Source organism: Trichoderma ghanense, assembly GCF_004382785.1.
Source record: "Trichoderma ghanense strain CCMA-1212 chromosome Unknown scaffold_4, whole genome shotgun sequence".
Lineage (NCBI taxonomy): Eukaryota > Fungi > Ascomycota > Sordariomycetes > Hypocreales > Hypocreaceae > Trichoderma > Trichoderma ghanense.
In genome coordinates, this window is record NW_027395667.1 from 1,741,370 (window position 1) to 1,759,672 (window position 18,303).

The 18,303-nt window shown below is 56.4% G+C and overlaps 6 protein-coding genes across 6 annotated transcripts; 3 read left to right on the plus strand and 3 right to left on the minus strand.

The window, feature by feature from the left end:
- Window positions 1-511: 511 nt before the first annotated feature.
- CCMA1212_004743 (Autophagy-related protein 3) lies at window positions 512-1,737 on the minus strand (the record flags this gene model as incomplete). Its single annotated transcript, XM_073702035.1, has 3 exons — window positions 512-565; window positions 635-1,106; window positions 1,214-1,737. 3 exons carry the CDS (start codon window positions 1,735-1,737, stop codon window positions 512-514), a joined length of 1,050 nt encoding a protein of 349 aa, XP_073559676.1.
- Window positions 1,738-2,728: 991 nt separating this feature from the next.
- On the minus strand, window positions 2,729-3,825 carry CCMA1212_004744 (Pre-mRNA-splicing factor cwc24; the record flags this gene model as incomplete). The annotated part of the gene is made up of 2 exons (XM_073702036.1): window positions 2,729-3,221; window positions 3,293-3,825. 2 exons carry the CDS (start codon window positions 3,823-3,825, stop codon window positions 2,729-2,731), a joined length of 1,026 nt encoding a protein of 341 aa, XP_073559683.1.
- A 702-nt stretch (window positions 3,826-4,527) lies between these two features.
- CCMA1212_004745 (Hydrophobin-2) lies at window positions 4,528-4,923 on the minus strand (the record flags this gene model as incomplete). The annotated part of the gene is made up of 3 exons (XM_073702037.1): window positions 4,528-4,572; window positions 4,643-4,728; window positions 4,794-4,923. The coding sequence occupies 3 exons, from the start codon at window positions 4,921-4,923 to the stop codon at window positions 4,528-4,530; spliced, it is 261 nt and encodes an 86-aa protein (XP_073559611.1).
- On the plus strand, window positions 4,762-4,944 carry CCMA1212_004746 (uncharacterized protein; the record flags this gene model as incomplete). Its single annotated transcript, XM_073702038.1, has 1 exon — window positions 4,762-4,944. One exon carries the CDS (start codon window positions 4,762-4,764, stop codon window positions 4,942-4,944), a length of 183 nt encoding a protein of 60 aa, XP_073559682.1.
- Window positions 4,945-8,960: 4,016 nt separating this feature from the next.
- CCMA1212_004747 (uncharacterized protein) lies at window positions 8,961-9,317 on the plus strand (the record flags this gene model as incomplete). Its single annotated transcript, XM_073702039.1, has 1 exon — window positions 8,961-9,317. One exon carries the CDS (start codon window positions 8,961-8,963, stop codon window positions 9,315-9,317), a length of 357 nt encoding a protein of 118 aa, XP_073559681.1.
- Window positions 9,318-10,993: 1,676 nt separating this feature from the next.
- Window positions 10,994-17,076, plus strand: CCMA1212_004748 (Anucleate primary sterigmata protein A; the record flags this gene model as incomplete). Its single annotated transcript, XM_073702040.1, has 3 exons — window positions 10,994-11,461; window positions 11,700-16,878; window positions 16,937-17,076. 3 exons carry the CDS (start codon window positions 10,994-10,996, stop codon window positions 17,074-17,076), a joined length of 5,787 nt encoding a protein of 1,928 aa, XP_073559843.1.
- Between the last annotated feature and the right edge of the window lie 1,227 nt (window positions 17,077-18,303).

Genomic DNA, 18,303 nt, shown 5'->3' on the forward strand with positions numbered 1-18,303 from the left:
TACTGATCGGCTCGCAATCTCACTATGAAGTGTCTACGGTACATGCAAGGCAAGGGAAAGCCAGTTGATCCATCCGACGGGTGAGTGAGTTCGTCTTTGACATATCTTCAAGTTCTCCAGTGAGTAGATGAGACAGCCCTTGCACCAACCATGTATGATGGATGGATTGCACTTGACACAGCGTCGTCCAAGCTGATTATGCCTTTTCAAAAGTTGACACTGACGTGAACACGATTCCCCAGTACTTCTATTATTCTTTACTACCCTGAATCAGACAGAATGACATTCGGATATGAACGAAACGGGCCAGTAACTCCCTCGGCAGTGATGCCCTCAACGCCTACCGCAGACGCATGAAACCCAAGAATAAGAAGAAGCGGTGCTGCAGAACTGATGTGATTGGAATAGAATACATACGTGTGGCGTATCATTGAAACATGAGGCAGTCGTGGAAGCTGATTGTGACCATTGTTTCCCCCTTCTCATCTTCTTGTTCTGCTCATGTTGCAATTTAGACGCCCATGGTGAAGTCGTGCTCGATTCCCGGGGTGACACTGGCCATGAACTGTGAAAGCAATCAGTAAACCAGTCCTTCCACGACCAAGGATCCCAGAAGTTGAACTGCAATACGCACCTTGAGAAAGACGACCAGATACTGGTCTACTCGGATGGCAACCTCTTGGTCGTCGACCTCGTTCTCCTGCACCTCCTCCCACTCGTCCTTGTCGGCGGCCTCGTGAGCGCCCTTGACGTCGAGATTGTCCAGCTCGTCCGCCAGGCCCTCGACGTCCTTTGCGTCGGCGGACTGCTTCTTGCTGGCCTTGAGCTTTTCCCTGCGAAGGCGCAGCGCGGCGTCGGCGCGGTCCAGCAGCGACTTCATGACGGGCGCGTGCTTGCACGGGTGCACGCTGGCCATCCGGACGCGGCTGGAGAAGAAGGGGAACTCCTCGAGCGTGACCGTCTTGTCCTTGTAGTCGCCGACAATGTCCTCCATCATCTTCATCGGGGGAAGAGGGTGGCCGTTGGCCTGGTAGCCGGAGAGGTAGAGGCGTGGTGTCCGGTAGTAGGGGGTGTACATGATGTAGAGGTTGTAGGTGCGTCGGGCTCTGGATGCGATGGGTTGGATAGGTTAGCAACAGGTCAGTCAAGGTGTGTCTTGTCATTGCTGTTTTTGAAGCAACAAGAGCAAACGCAGTCAAATAGATGTACTAACGTGTTACCAGGCTCGATGCGAAGCACGGCATCATCCTCCTCCTCATCCTCCATGTCGGGAATGTCGTCGTCCAGCCCGTACAGATCGTCGTCGCCGACGTTGCCCGAGTCGTCGACCGTCTTGACCTCGCGCGCCTTGAGCGGCTGGGAGCTGGCCAGCCCGCCGGTGCGCAGCCAGCCGTCGTCATCATCATCGGCGGCGTCGGCCTTGCCCTTGAAGTCGTCGCCCTCGTGGATGATGGACTCCTCGTGGGCGGCGTCGCCGGCGAAGTCGTCGTTGAGGCGGCGGTGGCAGGGCACGTTGCGGGTGACGAGGAACTGCTTGCCGGGGGGCAGGTAGCTGGCGCGGAGGGCCTCGGAGTCGGCGTCGCTCCAGGACCAGGTCGGGAACTTGTAGACGAGGTAGTCGCCCGCGGCGACGAACTCCTCGGGGGTGATTTGGCCGGTGGTGCGGAAGGTGGAGGTGTGCGTGACGGGGGTGTAGCGGTCCCGGAGGGTGTTGACGGTCGAGTAGAGGTAGTTCATGGTGGTGACGATGTGTTGTGTTGTTGTCTGGAGCCTTGTTGTCTCCCGAGGTTTCGGATGGAAAGCGTGAGAGAATGACGGATGATGTGATATGGCGAGAGAAGACGATGATGTGATACGGCGAGAGAAGGAAGACGCTGTCGAGGTTGTATAGAAGTTCGCGGCTCGAAAGACGAAAGGTTGTTGTAAGATTGTAAGATTGACGAAGAGAAGAAGCACGAGCAAACGGGCGACGCAGGAGAAGGTCCGCGTCCCTTGAAAGTCAACTGCTATCGCCAGGCAGCGGCCAACAGAGCGGGCATGTGACACCAGACCGTCGAAAGTGCAAACAAGGTCGAAGAGCCGTGGAAGAAGAATGACTCGCCCCTTGGCCGTGATCTGTTTTTGATAGACAAAGTGCCGTCCTGCGTGTCCAAGTGACAACTACCCTTAATCTTTGCTAGGTACCTATAATACAGCAACGACTCAGGCAGCCAAAGGGGAAATGTAAGGCAACGGTTGAGGGGCTCTGAGTTTCCCGGGTTAAGGATGCGATCACATGGCGGGGCTGGATGGATGAATGAATTGGCACATGGACCCCGTGCTTGGTTTAGCGGGCTCTACTTGTACTGGTACTAGGTTAGTACTGGACGAATCAAGGTACCTGTAATCTTATCGGTGACAGCATCGGGGGGTTTTGGGGAGCTTGATGACGTGAAGGCCCGCGGGTTTGTCACACAGTGTCGGGAGTTGCTGCAGCTATTCATTATCGATGTCGGAGTAGATGTCATATTTCGGGTATCATTGCAAAGGAATATCAGTTTGACCTAGAGAACCGACCGTTTGCAAATTGCGAATACCACAGAAGCATCCCTTTGTGTGAATATTTGGCTGCAGTAGTTAAAACATGTAAAAGTTGTGTTTGTGCCGTGTCTATCAGCAAAATGTAGGCACCCATCTTCCCATGTCTATATCCGATCCCTGGTACATATCGTAATCTTGTCCCATCGCATCAGTCGTCTCCCCCTTCCTCCTCTTCATCACTGACTTCCTCCCCCCTCTCTATCGCTTCCTGTCTCCTCTTGGCCGCCCTCTCCCTCTTCTTCTCAAGCAGCTTCTTCAGCCTCGTCGCCGAGTTAAACACGCCATTCGTGCCCGAGCCGCACGCCGCACACGTCGGGTCTTTCCTATACCGCTGCAGAGCGCACCCCAAGCAAAAGTAGTGCCCGCACCTCGTTACGATCGGCTCCTTGTACGACTCCCTGCAGATGATGCAGGCAAACGGTATGTTCTCGAGCATCGCCTCTTCGTCGTCGTCGTCGTCGTCGGCTTCCTCTTTCGCCTTGTTCCGGTTCGCGCTGGCCACCACCGTTCCCCCCAGGTTCTTCTTGCCCTTGGTGACCTTTTCCCACTCCTGATCCAGCTGCCAGCCTGCCTTGAGGTCTTCTCGCGCGTGGAGATACTTGCAATTGTCCCCAAAGCCGCAGTATCCGGTGATGCGATAACTGAGAGTCATGACAGGTTAGTATTATGACAGATGGAACGTTGAGGGCGGGTTCAGGGCAATGAAACTCACTCTTTGCACGTGTCGGGGGCATAATCTGTTATCGTGACGGTGCGGATGTTTGTGGGTGCCTTGATGGGCCCGACCGTTTTTCGGGGAGCATCCGGGTTCGTCTGTATGAACGACGTTTGGTTCGCCAAACCCTTGTACGTGCCGTCGGGCTGTGCGTCTTTGGAAACTCTTGAAGATCCGAGGAGGTTCTTTGCCGAGAGCGCGCCCTTTGCATTCTCGTCGTACCAGTTGCTGTGCTTGGTCGCGTCGTTGCTGTCGGCGATAGGCACGCTTCTGTCGGCCGTGAAGGCACCGGCCGAGTCGTCGTCGCGGTTGCTGGGCGCGGCGCCCCTCGCCGCCGCGGTGACGACGGCCGTCTTCTTCCGCCTCTTGACTCTGTGCCCGGCTTCGTCTTCTGATGAGGAAAAGTCGCTGTCGCTGTCGCTTGCGGCGGGGGGAGGCGTCGCCGGTCGTTTGCGCAGGTTCGCCTTGCCCTTTGCGCCTCGTTTCTTGAAGAGGGCGACTGGCGCGCTGCCGGTCTCGGTGTCTGCCATTGCTATTTCTCTTGGTCTCTGTCTGTATGGGTGTAGTTCTGGTTGCGAGGCCCAATTTCAACAGGAAGTCGAGAGGAGTTGGGGTTGAAACAAGCAAGTGCCGGCAGTTGGATTATTGTAGCTGGAAGGTTTGCAATCAAGAGCAATTGACAAGCCTACTAGAAATGGACAGACGGTCATGGAAAAGTGGGTCGGGTTTGTCACCTGGAGCTGACCAATTCGGTCGTGAAGTGGCCAATTCGAGGTGTAGATTATATCAGACACTGTACAGGATTCAGAAATGACACCAGCTAACTTGTAGCCATCAAGACGGGACTGTCGATTCCAAATCAACTTCTTGAACCTCGGATGACAATCAATTTCTTAAACCTCAACGTCATCTGAGGTTGCTCTATTGTTTCCACCAGCCTTCACCTCCGTCCCTACTGGAGGCTAGGATGTCTTCAATCTCAATGAGCGAGGTATCTCACAGTTACCGGTGCCGGGCAAGCTCCAACTGTTCCGTGATGTATTGACTACAACCCTACATACGCGTATGTCCTGCTCGCAAATCTGCCATTACCCATTCCTCCACTAGGCGAACCCAGCCTCAAATCCCTTCGGATCCTCCCATTTGCGAGCCCCAATGATACATGCTGCCTGTGAGCCCAGAGTTGCCTCGGATGGGACTCAAGACTGCCGTCAGTAAAGCAAGCCGCTGCTCTACTGGGTGCCGATGGGCTTCTGGCACAAAACACCTTGGTCGGCCTTGGCGTAAGGAGTTAGCAATCTCAGTTTCTGATGTGTCTGGCCTCATCACCAATCGAACAATACTCACAACGGGAGCAACACAGCAAAGGGGCTGCTTGCCCTTGGAAGCACAGTGGGCCTGGAAGAAGACGCCGTCTGGGACGGCGGCAGTAGCTATCAAGCAGTGTCAGTCAACTGACTGTCCCGATGTCAAAAAACCAGAGATGGAGAAAACTCACGGGTCGTGCAGTCAACGCCAACGAGGTCGAGGACGTTGGTGGCGCAGCAGAGCGGGTTGGAGAAGAGGCCAGTAGGGCAGACAGCGGCCAGGGCGCTGGTGGCGAAGAGGGCGACGGCGAAGAACTGCATCTTGAAGGTTGTGGTGGTTGATGTTCAACAAAGAGTGTGTTGTGAGAGTTGTGAGGAGAGTTGAGTGAATCTGGTGATGGTTGCAGAAGAGGATGCTGATGAGGATGGAAAAGACCTCTGGATGGTGGGAACAATGGTCTTCTTTATACTTTTTTTCACCCTCCTCATCTTTCGACTCTCGCATACTGTTTCTTCCATCTCTGCCATGTCCCTTGTTTACACCTTGCTGGCCGGTCTGCGGACATTGTCAGCCGTCTGTATGTAGGGAGAGGGCACATTGCAATCTCTGTGCCGCTGTACAATGAAAGGGATAGGTAGGGAGGCTCGATGCCGGGGCCTTGATGTCTTGGACACTACGTGTAGGCAGAGACACGTATGTGGTCGTGATGAAACGCCTACTACGAGAATGTCGGTCTATGCGAATCCTATGATCAGTGATGGTTATGGGAGGCTGGGGAAAGGCTACCCGAGGGCTGTAGGAGCTGCCCTTTCTTAGGCTTTTCTCCAGAGTATAGATTTGAACACACGACTTTGAACACTTCGAAACCACCACATCGAGTTGAAAGGCTATCGCAGGCCCCCAGTCATTGAAAAGAACAAGTTTATCCGCAAAGGACTCCGTACGGCCTCACAGATGGCCAAGATCCACGATGTGACATCTCGGATGCCATGGGCGAGCACTACCAGGTTTGCGGCACCCTTGTCCCTCTTCCTCCCTTCCTCCCTCCCTTCCTCCCTTCCTCCCTCCCTTCCTCCCTCCCTTCCTCCCTTCCTCCCTCCCTTCCTCCCTCCCTTCTCTCCCATTGTTGCCAAAATCATGCTTCCTCCCCCCTGGCCGTTAATATTTCAAGCGCAGCTAGATGTCTCTTGATATGCAAGCTGATTTGGCCAAAGGGAGTGGCTTGGTGGGGATATGACTTGCCCTTCCGTCCATCTCCCTTCGGCTGAATCTTGCTCCAAGCTTGGCCAATGGGAACGGATGGGTATTGGGCCGCGACTGTCCGCAGTGGATGGACCAGAATTGATAATTCTGAGACTTGCATATATCTTGGTGTTCGTTAGATCAGCTGGCCAGGGGAGTATGTATGAGAGTGGCATATAGCTATAGAGAAAACTTTGATCGATGCAATGTGCAAGAGAAATGCAGCTGCTCATACAGGACAAATAGGCAGAATGCACGAGATCCATCGACATGCTTCATCAAAGAATTGCTCCAGCGGTACGACATCTTTGCTCGAAAAGCTCTTCAATGTGGGATGAAAGAGTTGCACATGGCTGGCAGGATTTTCCATGCAAGCAATGTCGGGCTCTCGGGTAGGGCTCAAGGACAGACATGGTGTATTAGTCCATGTCCGCCGACGATCCGATCACGATCGGCCATTGACGGCTCAGAGCATGGACGAGTGTGACCAAATGCTATCAGGGCTTTTCGCTGCTGATGGTCATGTAATCGAGGAGCAGATGGTCTACGAACTTGTACAAGTAGTGTCGATTTCGTACAAGGGAGCAGTCTTAGTATGAATGATGAGAGCATCTCGATGCCATCACAGGTAATTGTCCGTTCAGGTGGTGCTACAATCTTGGAGACTAGGCAGGGAGACGAAAGTGGCATGGAGGGAGGCGCCATGTCATCTCGTGGCCCGACTTCCGGCCTCGTCAAATGTGATGGCCCAATCTCCCAGAGTCAATCTGAGATGAAGCTCCGCCGTCATCTTTGACCTGCATAAGGATGAGCCGCTAGATGCTGTATAGTACAGTAGTACCACGTTGGTGTGCTCGAGCTTACTGCGGTGACTTGTTGCTGCTTTGAACCCCCGTGCCATCAAATCACTGCTGTGAGTGTCTCACAGGCTGCAGCAATATCACCTTGCGCACGGACGGCATCTGTACGAATTGCATGTGACGCGGTATGAGTGGTATGAGTGGCAATTGCGGACATTGCCAGCAGTGTTCAGGCTCGACGCCCTTTAATACACGAAATACACGAAATACACGAAATACCGCCGTGGCCGACCATGAAATGCCTATACTGTTGAAAAGTACTCGTATGAGTACTCGCCCGTACGTGGTGCCTCAGCATTCGGGCCATGTAACCGATCGACAAAGACAGCGCACGAGGAGCAGCTGACGATTTGGCGGTGTGCGGCGCCGGCGAGAGCGCGACATGCCAGTGGCCAGCTGCTAATGCAGGGGAGCCGGCGCATGGACGCGGCCGAAGCTGGAGAGGGCGGAGGGTGGGAACATTGAATGACCTGGAGATGGGTTAGTTAAGGCTGTAGCAAACACACGAGCGAGTAGCTGTGATGATGATGGGCAGCAAAGGTGATGGTGATGGGGATCTCGAGGTTGCCGTATGGTATGTGATTTCTTGATGGAGACGGTTCCAGATCTTCTAGAAATCGCTCGGAAGACGGGACGAGACGCTGCTAGAGGGCAAAAGAGTCTAGGGCAACGCTCCGTTAATCAACCAACATCGCCCGTAGCGCAAGAGTGTCGCCCATCCGAAGCTCTCTTTGGCGCCCGACACTCTGTCTGACACGCCGGGCCAGGATTGCTGGGCCGGGCGGGCGATGCCAACCTCGGTCGGGAATAGCAGCAGCAAAGCCGTGAGCGAATAGGACAGAGCGGCTCTCCGACGGCGAGAACAAAGAGGCTCAGGAGCCAGTAACCGGCCCCAATGAACCACCAGGGGAGGCATTCCATGCGTGATTAGCTGGCGGGGAAGAGGCCTGCTAGTGGATCGCTAGTCCGAGGCAACTCGGGACTGGAAAGGGATGATGAGAGTTCAATTGAGAATCTTGTTCGATAGTGGTGATGAACAACCATGACGAGGTGAGGAGGAGAGGAGAGAGAGAGAGAGAAAGAGCGAAGAGGAGAGATGCCGACTGGGAAAACGGGGAGATCCTCGGAGCGATGCTGAGTACAGTTGAGGTCTGGTACAAGGAGGTACCTGGTGCCCAACCTGGCTAGGAGGGCATGCAGGCATCTCGTGGCTCAGTGTCCCTGCTGCAGTCACATAATTACGGAACAGGCCCTGATATGTGAGTGATGCGGCATCTCGACCTCGTGCGATACCATGCAGGTACCAAGCACCAGCAACAACAAGGTTTGGCTCGGCTGACGTGCTCTGGAGTGCATGTACTGTACACACGCTTTGTAGCTTGTATGTAGCTTTTGGCGATAAAATCGGAGATGCACATCGTGATGATGATGATTGATGCTACCCGGCAGTGTTAACGGGGTAATTTAGGATCGGGGCACAAATGAGAGGGTGATGCAGATGCTGAAACACGCACTGGGCCGCTTTTGGGAGAGCATCTGATCAAGTTGCTGCCTCACGGAGGGTGTGATGAGAGGGTAATGAAAGGGCGAGAGAGAGTTTGCGTACGTCGTATGTGATGTGATGGTGTGAGTGCGTGAATGTGCGAGTTGTCGGGTGTTTTGCCCTGTGCTTTTCCAAAGTATCGGCTACAAGCTCCCGTTACTCTGCAGTGGGCGACGCTTTTTGGCGTTGGCTCGCGATCAAATCCCGTCCCTCTTTTCGCTCGTGGTTTGCGCCTGGCACGAGCATTTTCTCGGGATGCATGACCGGCGAGCGACCTGGAAGATGAGGCCCGGTTTTGCAGCTGGCACGCCTTTGAGCATTGATTCATGCATCACCCATGCGGCCGGCTGAGGAGCGAAACAGAAATAGAAACGGAACAAACAGGCAAACAATTACCTAGGCATTCTGTCCGTAGACGGCCACTACCAAGGTATTCGAGTTGAATTGATGCTCAACTACTCATCGAAGTATCCTGTAGGTTAGCAGTGCGGCCGTTGCCGTTATTGCGCCCGTTGTAGCAGCGACTTGCGCCAGGCACAGCAGAGCACACCAGACACCAGGCACCGGTTCCCCTCCTCCATCTCGAGATTCCTCAGGGAAGAGAGGGAATCGTCGTTAAGCGACTGCTTGTATCGAGCACTATCTGCATCTCACTCAACCTCTACTGCTAGTCCTCCCACTTCAACAGGACGCAAACAACTTTGCCAACCTGATGCCCAACTTCATTCCATCGCATACTACTTACCTACTTACTGCCTTGTTACCTTGGTTCCTGTCACCAGTCCTACAACTCCCCTGGTCGGCTTCTCCACCAAATGGCAAGGCCCCCCTCTGCATCTCGTTGTGCCTTAGCCCTCCCGTAGTGGTCCTAGCTGTATTACGCAGTCGCAGCAGCGTTCTCGTTTCTCCTCCATTTTCGCGGCATCTGATACTCTCTTGTTTCTTCCTCCTTCCCCTCTTGTCCTTCTTCCTCTCCAACCCTTCTTCTTTTCTTCTTCTCCCCCCTAACCCTCACCACGAAAATCCGAGTCCTGGCAAGTCCTTGTCCTCCGCGCGGCTGGACCTCTGATTTTTCCCATAGTTGTTTTTTTCCCTTTCCCTCTTCTTGAATTTCTTTTCTTGTCCGCCCCCGACTCGATACACTCCTTACACCACCAATACCTACCGCTAGAATAATAATAGAACGCCTCGTGTTTTTTTGAGGGGAGGATTCGCAGCAACCCTACGCGTCCGATACACCCTATCCGCTCATTCATCGCAAGATACCTCAGGATCGAAACAGAAAAAGCAACAAAAAAAATCGCCAAAGAAAAAAAAGGAAATTGTCTAGCTGGTCAACCAGAGCAAAGCTGCGAACCCAGCTTTGAATTGGATCGTTGGGTCGTTTGAATTGTTGGATTGCGCGCCTCGTTGTCCCCTTGCTCCTCTTTGGCCGCCTTCGAATCGACGTTGCGCGCATTTGCAACCCGAGCCGCGCGCTGCTGAAGAAACAAAAGGCCGTCGCAACTGGTCGTACTCTGTACATGCAGTGCGCCGACCGACCTGGCCAAACCGATCTGATCTGCTCAGCGACAACAGCGACGGTTGCGCGTAAAGCTCCATTCCATTGCGTCTGGCCTTGACTCACCATCGCCTGCGCTGACACTGACGGAGCTGTTCCATGCGCTGCGTCGATTGACTGGAGCCAGAGTTGAGACCTGTCCGCCCACACGGCTTGAGCCACGTCTGACCCGGCCTGGACAACGGGAAAACAAGGCCAAAACAACAACAACGACAACAAATAATACGGCTCCAATCGGCGACCCCTCAATTCGCTGGCCTCTTGTCTGGTCCTGCGACCTCAAGGTAGTAGGCATTTACTTGCAAGGTATCTATCTGCCTGGCCACCTCGCAACAGCACCGGACAGCGACGAGAGTCGCCCGCAGCCTCAACCAGCGCTTTCTTTCCAATTTGTTTCTTTTCTATTGCCTTTTCTGTTGTTGTCCATTCCCCCCCTTTAGCCTTTCGCCTCTCGCCTGGATCGATCCCTATATTTCCTTGCCTATTTATTTTCCTTCTCTTCGGCTTCCTTGGGGGCTTCCAAATTTCCCGCCCAATCTCGCCTACGCTCTGCGCTTTCTGTCCCGCCTGTGCGCAGCGCATCCACAGCGTCATTTCAGAAGCTCTCCTCGGCCCTCTACTCCAATCAACCACCTTTTCCGCTTACCTCGACCACCCCGGTTTGCTGCAGCAGGGCCTGCGACGACGCCTCTTATTTTTTTTTCTTCTTCTTTTTCTACTATTTCTTCGTCCCTGGACGTGTATCCATTTACCCCGTCCAGGACCACTCACCAATCCAATCAATCAGCCTGCTCTGCTCGCCCCCCCTGCACTTTTTCTTCCGCCGCTGCACCTCAGCAACGCAAGGGGCTGCGCCGTGCCAGACGCCAGCTCACTCACCCAATTCTGCGTCTCTGCTGCGTCGGGTGTCTTTCGTCACCACCAACAAGCACAGCGCACACAATCAAACGGCTCAACCCCTCTCGAATTCTCCGCATCCCTCGCTGTCACCAGTCCGGCGCAAACCCGACAGCAGCGACAGCAGAACAAGCAACCAAAAACACCGCCGGTGCAGCTGCGGCACGCCTCGAGCTGTCGCCTCCCGAACCTGCCAGGGGATTCAAGCACCGAGACGCTCCCCATTGATGGTTCGCCGCTAGCCACCGACCGACGCTGCGCTTTCTGGCGGACTCGCCTTCATCAGAATGGCGTCGTCGTCAGTCACCTCGGACCGGCTCGATCTCTCTGCGCCCGGGGGAGACGCCGCCAACGACCCCTTCTTCTCCGCCTCCTCGACCACCCCGTCCCACCTGCGATTCTCCGACTTCGACCAGGAGCTCTTCGCTGCCGGCCCCGGCTCCGACCCGCGACAGGCCAAGCGCGCCTTGGAAGCCCATCTGGCAGAGACGGACCGGCGCCTGGACGAGGCCGGCAAGATTGGAACGGCCCTCGTCTCCCAGCGCAAGGCCCTCGCCGAGCAGCTGCAGGAGATTGAAAAGCTCCAGGCCGAGGAGGAGCTGGCGCCCGAGCTGCGCAAGAAGCTGGTCAGCATCGAAAAGGAGTACAATGACTTGGCGCGAGAGTCTGCGAGGGTCTTCTTGCCCAAGCAGAGAGTAGCGAGCAGCACCGACAACCAAGGCTCGCCCTTTATGCTGGACAGCCGGTCAGGCAGGGTGAGCACAACGGCTTTCCTTTCTTCCATGTGGCTTGTTCTGTTTGTTTCATCCACCTTGGCTTCCCCATTCTCCCTGCTGTTTACCCTTCCTGAATGCCTCCCTTTCCCGTTCCGCATGAAGCCGCCATGCAACACCTCCATCGTTACACATTTTTGCGTCGCACATCAGATCTTTCCCCGTATCCTGGCCCGTCTTGAATTCCTTCTCAGAGCTGTCATTAATCATGGTGCTATAGCGATCCGCCAGTCCCTCAAAACTCGAGAACCAGTCTACGGGCTCACCCACCAAGGTCAGCGCGCCCAACCGTAAGCTGCGCAACCAGCCGACAAATAGAGTCCAAGACATCGAGTTCGCCGCCGAAATCAGCACATCCCTCATCGCCCAGGTCCGCAACCTGCAGACCCTGCTCGGCGAGCGAGATGAACAGGTCAAGGACCTCCGCAACGATGTCGCCCGGCTCGAGGGCGACTCGGAGGCCCTGCAGCAGCGTCTAAGGATTCTTGACGAGAGTGAACATCGCTTCAAGGAAGAGAACTGGAACCTTCAGACTCGGCTGCAGGAGATGAATGGCCAGCTAAAGGAGGCGTCCGACCGCGAGAAGAAGCTAGACAATGCCCTTCACGCCTCCAATGCCGCCAAGGCCGCCACCCAAAAGGAGCTGGACGAGGTCAAGCTGTCCCTCTCTAAGCTGACTGAGGAGCACGCCTCCGCCACCAGGCACTACGACATTGAGCTCGGCACCGCCAAGCGCGCCATTGCCATGGCCGACGGCGAGCGCTCCGCCATGCAGCGCAAGATTGATGAGCTGACCAGCCAGAACCTGGAGCTCGCCAAGGCCATCGCTGCCCAGAGGGCCAAGGCCCAGGAGCGCGAGTCTTCTTCCGGCACTAGCGACGAGGATCTGGAGGCTTCCGCCGTGGACATTACGCCCGAGCATTCGCCGCCGCAGTCGCCGATGAAGGGCACCACCCCCAGGCACGCCATGCTCGAGACCGAAACGCTCAAGACCTCCCTGCAGCATGCCCAGCGAACCATCCAGAGCCAGCGAAGCCAGCTGCACCGTGAAAAGACCGAGAAGCTCGAGTTCAGACGCATCATCCAGGACCTTCGCGACGATTTGGAAAAGGCGAGGAACGAGCTCGAAAAGGGCCCTGCCCTGCCCCCCGTCCGCCGCGGCCGCAGGGTCGAACCCAAGGAGGTCAAGGTCAGGCAGCCCAGGCTTCTCGGTAGCTTCCGCTCCAGCCGCCAGGAGGTCGTCATCGAAGAGCCCGTCGTCACGGAAGATCCAGAGTGGGAAGATGCTCACGACGTTTCACCTCGGTCTTCCGGTCTTCGCGTTGGCACCCGCTCTCCAGAGAGACGCCATCTGCAGCGGCAGCAGCAGCATCTCCGACAGCAACATGGGCAGGATTCAGCTGACGAAGGAGAGGAGCTTGTGCTTGAATCCATCGAGACCAGCGATCAGTTTGAAAGTGCGGCCGAGGAAGTTGGCGGCGATTCTGCCTTTGAGACTGCTCACGAGCCCTCAACCGAGACGGAAGACTTCCAGACGGGACTCGAGGACCTGTCCGACGAGAGTGACGCCCCTACTGAGGTTGCACTCTCCGTCCGCGGCTTCGGCAACATGAGGCGACCTCCTAGCCTACAGCCTGGTATCTCACGACATGCCCAGCGGGAGTCCTTTGACAGCACCGCCTCTACCTCGACCGAAGATGACGAGTTCCCCGAGTACAATGAGTACCGGACGCCCACTGCCGCCGCCTCCTTACGGAGAATGCGCATGAACAACCGCTTCTCACAGTCTCGAAGAAGCTCTCGGCAGGAGAGTGAAGAGCCTCAGTTCCAAAGCCCCGGCGCAAGCTTCAGCAGCGGTGGTGGTGACCCGGCAACGCCCGGCCAGAGTCTCTTTGCCGAGCTGCAGGACTTTGGCAGCGACGATGAATCCATTGCCTACACCCCCAGCCGCAGAAGCCTTCGCTCCATGACGCCGGCCTCTACGCGCCGCGCCGTCACACCACCCCCAGCGGTGCCCCGGCTGCCCCGGGTCATCATGGTGGACAGCGGCGTCATGACCGACCCCGTCGAGTTCGCTCCGAGCATCGACCCCCTGGGCCACCGCGCGTCTCGCGGCTCGCTGCTCAGCATGGGCGAGGCCGCCAGGCGCCCGAGATCCATGGAGTCGGTCATCCCCAACACTGACTTCCGCGCGTCCACAGCATCGTGGCGGAGCGCCGAAGACGCGCCCGCGGGCTCGCGCCCCGCGTCTACAGTGGCCTACAGCGATGCCGGTGCGCAGTACGACATTGGCGAGAAACTTGCCCAGTTCCCTGTGCCGCCCTCGTCGCGGTCGCCCAGCGAGCCGGACTTGATGCCCCTCCCTGCCGCTGCGCCCGCGCCCCCTGCAGTGCTCAATCTCTCCGCCATCCAATCCGAGCACATCGAGCCTCTCGAGGAGGAGCAACACCAAGAGCCGGCACCGGCCCCTGTGCTACCTCCCACCCTCAGCTTGACACCAATCGCCATCGAGACTGTGGAGCCGTTAGCCGAGCCTGAGATCCCCGCTCCCGACCTGAAGCTGTCTGTTATCGTGGCCGAGCAGTTGGAACCCGAAGCTGAGCCTGACGTGCCACCTCCGGATCTTTCCCTGTCCAGCATCTTTGCTCATGCATTGGAGCCCCAGGCGGAACCAGAGGTGCCTCCCGCTGAGTTGACACTGTCGACCATCATTAGCGAGGGCCTGGAGCCAGTGGCCGAGCCCGAAGTCCCCCCTCCAGTGCTCTCACTATCGACAATCGTGGGCGAAGGCCTGGAGCCAGTGGCCGAGCCCGAAGTCCCCCCTCCAGTGCTCTCACTATCGACAATCGTGGGCGAAGGCCTGGAGCCAGTGGCCGAGCCCGAAGTCCCCCTACCAGTCCTCTCCCTGTCTGCCATTGCAACCGAAGGCTCGGAGCCGGTAGCAGAGCCTGAAGTGCCTGCGCCTGTGCTGAGTTTCTCCGGCATCGTTGCAGAGGGTTTGGAGCCCAAGGCGGAACCCGAAGCTCCCGCGCCCGAGCTTACGCTGGCCTCCATCTTATCTGAGGAGATCGAGCCCGTCGTCGAGGAACTGGAGCTGCCTGAACCGACCGCTGCCGAGGCGATCGCCCTGGAAGCTCCGGCTGCCGCCTTGCAGGAGTTTAGCATCTCGCCAATCGTGGCGGAGCAAGTCGAGCCTGTCGCCGAGCCCGCCCCCGAGCCCGTGCACATCATCATGGCCCCCCCACCGGCACCTCTCAGCTTCTCATCAATTCAGACACAGCAGCTGGAGCCCAGGGAGATCTGGCTGCCGACGCTGACCCTCTCCACGATTGCAGTGGAAAAGGTCGAGCCCGTCGTTGAGACCGAGCCCGAGCCCGCTTCCGCGCCGCTGACACTCTCATCTCTCTCCTTCCAGAACACCATTCCATTCGACGAGCTGCCCATCGATGACGAGGAGCTGCTGCTGCCACCTCAGCCCGAGCCTCGACCCGAGGTGCAGTCCAAGGAGCCCCAAGTCCCCGTGCTTGGCCTCTCCTCCATAGTAACAGAGGATGTCGAGCCCGTGTTCCCTCTCGCTCCTCAGTTCGCCTTCTCTCCCATCTCGTCCGTTGACACTCAGCCTATCAGCCCGACAAAGAGAGGGGGGTTCATTCTCCCCAAGGACATCAAATCTCCCTTCGTTGATGACGGTGATGAGATATCGGACAAAAACCTCTTCGCGTCGTATGTCACCCGCAGACGACCCGAGAGCGTCCCCTCATCACCCATCATTGCCGAGGACGAGACCAGTCAGTCACGGCCCGTGTCACCGAAAGTCGACGTTCCCGAGTCCCAGCGGCCGTTCAGGGAGATCTCGGCCAATGCAGGCTCCCGTCCCGCTCAGCAGCTCACCCAGACCAGCGACCACGGCGCCCAGACCTCGTTGACATCAGGAGCCATCGACCAGCTGCTCAAGGCTGGAGCTGAAACCCCTGCAAAGGACCAGTCCGCCAGCGCCGCTGGCACTCCTGACACCGTGGGTACTGTCAAGATCAACCGTGCGTCTCAAGAGAACCACGACAGCCCCGTCTCAGCCGTCTCCAGCAAGAGCAGGACGCTCGACCCAGCGGCTGTTATCGAGCCTACGCCGACGCACCGACCTGGCAGCGCCACCAGTGGCAAGTCCTCGCTCGCTGGCGCGCCCCCTCTGCCATCGAACCATCAACAAATGATCCAGGCAGCCCGTGCTGGCTCATCCCATGGGAGCCAAGGCACTACCATGGGCCCGCCTCTGTGGCCCGCCTCGGCGACGAAGCCAGCCCCGCGAACCCCCAATTCAACCAGGCCGATGTCGCCTGCTTCTGGTCGCGGCACTCCTACTCCTCGCGCTCCTCCCCGCGCCGGCTCGTCTCACGGTACTGCCGAGTACCCGCCGCCGCCGCCGCCGCCGCCGGTCCGGGTCTCTGCCGCCATGTCTCGACAATCTTCCGTGTCCTCGTTCGCGTCGGAACTGGACAATCGGTTCGGAATGCGGGCCAGCGAGATGGGCATCGATCCCAGCGGCTTCGGTGCCAACACCGACCCCAGGATGATCCAGGCCATCACGCAGACCATGATTGGAGAATACCTCTGGAAGTACACGCGCAAGGCTGGCCGGGGCGAGCTGTCGGAGAAGCGGCATCGCCGCTACTTCTGGGTTCATCCATACACGAGGACCATCTACTGGAGTGACAGGGATCCGTCAACGGCCGGGCGTACCGAGATGAAGGCGAAGAGTCTGCCGATTGAAGGCGTCCGAGTGGTGACAGACGACAACCCCATGCCGCCGGGCCTCCACCGTAAGAGCTTGGTGATTATCTCGCCCGGAAGGACAATCAAGTTTACCTGCACTACTGGCCAGCGTCACGAGACGTGGTTCAACGCGCTGTCGTATCTTTTGCTGAGAACCAGCAACGGCCATGACGGGCATTCCGACGCGGAAGAGATGGCGGCCGACCTCGCCCGGGAGGATGTCGACGAGTTCAACCCTCAGTTCGGCCGACGGGCGGCCAACGGCACCTCCCGGCCCTCGGCGCCGTCCCTGTCATCATACAACTCCCGCACCACCCGGGATGGATCGCTGGCCGAAGCAATCTCCTTTGAGATTCCCACGTTGACGCCATCGGGGAAGCATGCCTCGCATGCTTCGACGCCAATCAAGCCTTCCATCTCAGGCAGCATCAGCAGCAGGGTAGGCTCGTACTGGAAGGTGGGCGGATCCAAGCTGTCCGGAACGATCCGCAGCAGGACGGCTAGTGCCCAGAACGTTAGCATCTACCAGGCGAGCGAGGTCCACGATAGTGCTGAAGACCTTCGCGAGATGATTGAGCGTCAAGATATGGAAGCGGACCGGCTCGAGAATGTCAGAGCATGTTGCGATGGTAAGTCTCTCAACGCGAGGCAACGATTGATGGATCTGAAGCTGACTAGTTCTCCTAGGCAAACACGACGTCGGGACGCTTCCTCACACGACCAAGAGGGCGCGCAGTCACAACCACAGTCACAACCACCATCATGTCCAATCTAGTGGGCAGTCTGCCTTGAATACCCCCCTGGCATCTACGCGCTCTCGGGCATAAAGTTTCCTGTTCATTCGACTTTGCATTATTAATCAACGTCTTTTGACTGTCTACTCAACTCTCAAGAATCGGGAAATATCCTTTCCCACCCCTGACTCACTCACTCGCATTCTCTCCCTCTCGCAAACGTGACGACCATACATTTAACGGAAGACCTCCTTATGACTCTGAACGATTCTTCTTTTTGTCTTTGCTTTTCTTTCCTTCATAGTTATCTTGTTAAGGCTCACAGACTATTCAGGTTGTCATAGATGACTCCTTTGATAAGATGGAAATTGTCACTGGCACACCCGAGCGTTCCCACTGGTCTCTGCATACCCCGATCTTGGAAGAACCGTCGCTCTTAGACTGCAGTCCCCCCTCTCCCTAAAACTGTTTCTTTGCTGTCAATTTATCTTTCCCACCAAAACGCAGCTGCTCGTTATGCAGACGACGAAAGATTGCAAACAGATACATGCATTTTTCCCTTAGTCCTTGAAGGAGGAAACTAAAACACACACACAAAAAAAAAAAAAAAAAAAGAAAGAAGAAAGAAAAAAGAAGGATTTCTTTTTTGGCACAATATTTGTATTTCACCTAGGCACCTGCCATGATGTGCTCCCAGTCATGGAACATACACATTCAGAGGGTGGGAGCGTGTCTGTAGGTATGGCATATCGGGATATTGCAATTCAAGTGGCGTATCAGTATAATTTACTGTGGTCTGCGGTTGCATCTTGTTGTGCTTGAATCTTGTCACGGTGCCTTTGTAGGATTCCGGAGTAGCTGGGCTGTACTTTTTGCTGGAAGAGGGAATGGCGTTGGGTCGATGGGTTGGACTGGAACCATGTTATGCCCTGAGTGAGCAGAGAATTGAAGTAGCAGTTAGGATGCCTGCTCGTAGAGGCAAGCAAAGGGGTTATGCTATAGGTACGATATAGAGAGAGAGTCTGCATGTGGGTGGCCTTGCACCCAACGATCTCCTCCAACTTCTTGTAAACACACGCAATTAATACCCACTCGGTAGCAAGACGAAAAGGAAAAAAAGGGGAACAGGAAGATGCAAAAAAGAATAAAAAAGAATCGCCGTCATATCTCAATCCGGTGGTGAATTGTATAGGAAGAGCCCGATGCGGGGGTCGAACCCGCAACCTTGAGATTGCATCAGAACGTGTGTCCTCATTAAGAGTCTCACGCTCTACCGATTGAGCTAACCAGGCCAGGAAGTCACGTGACTTTCCATGTGAC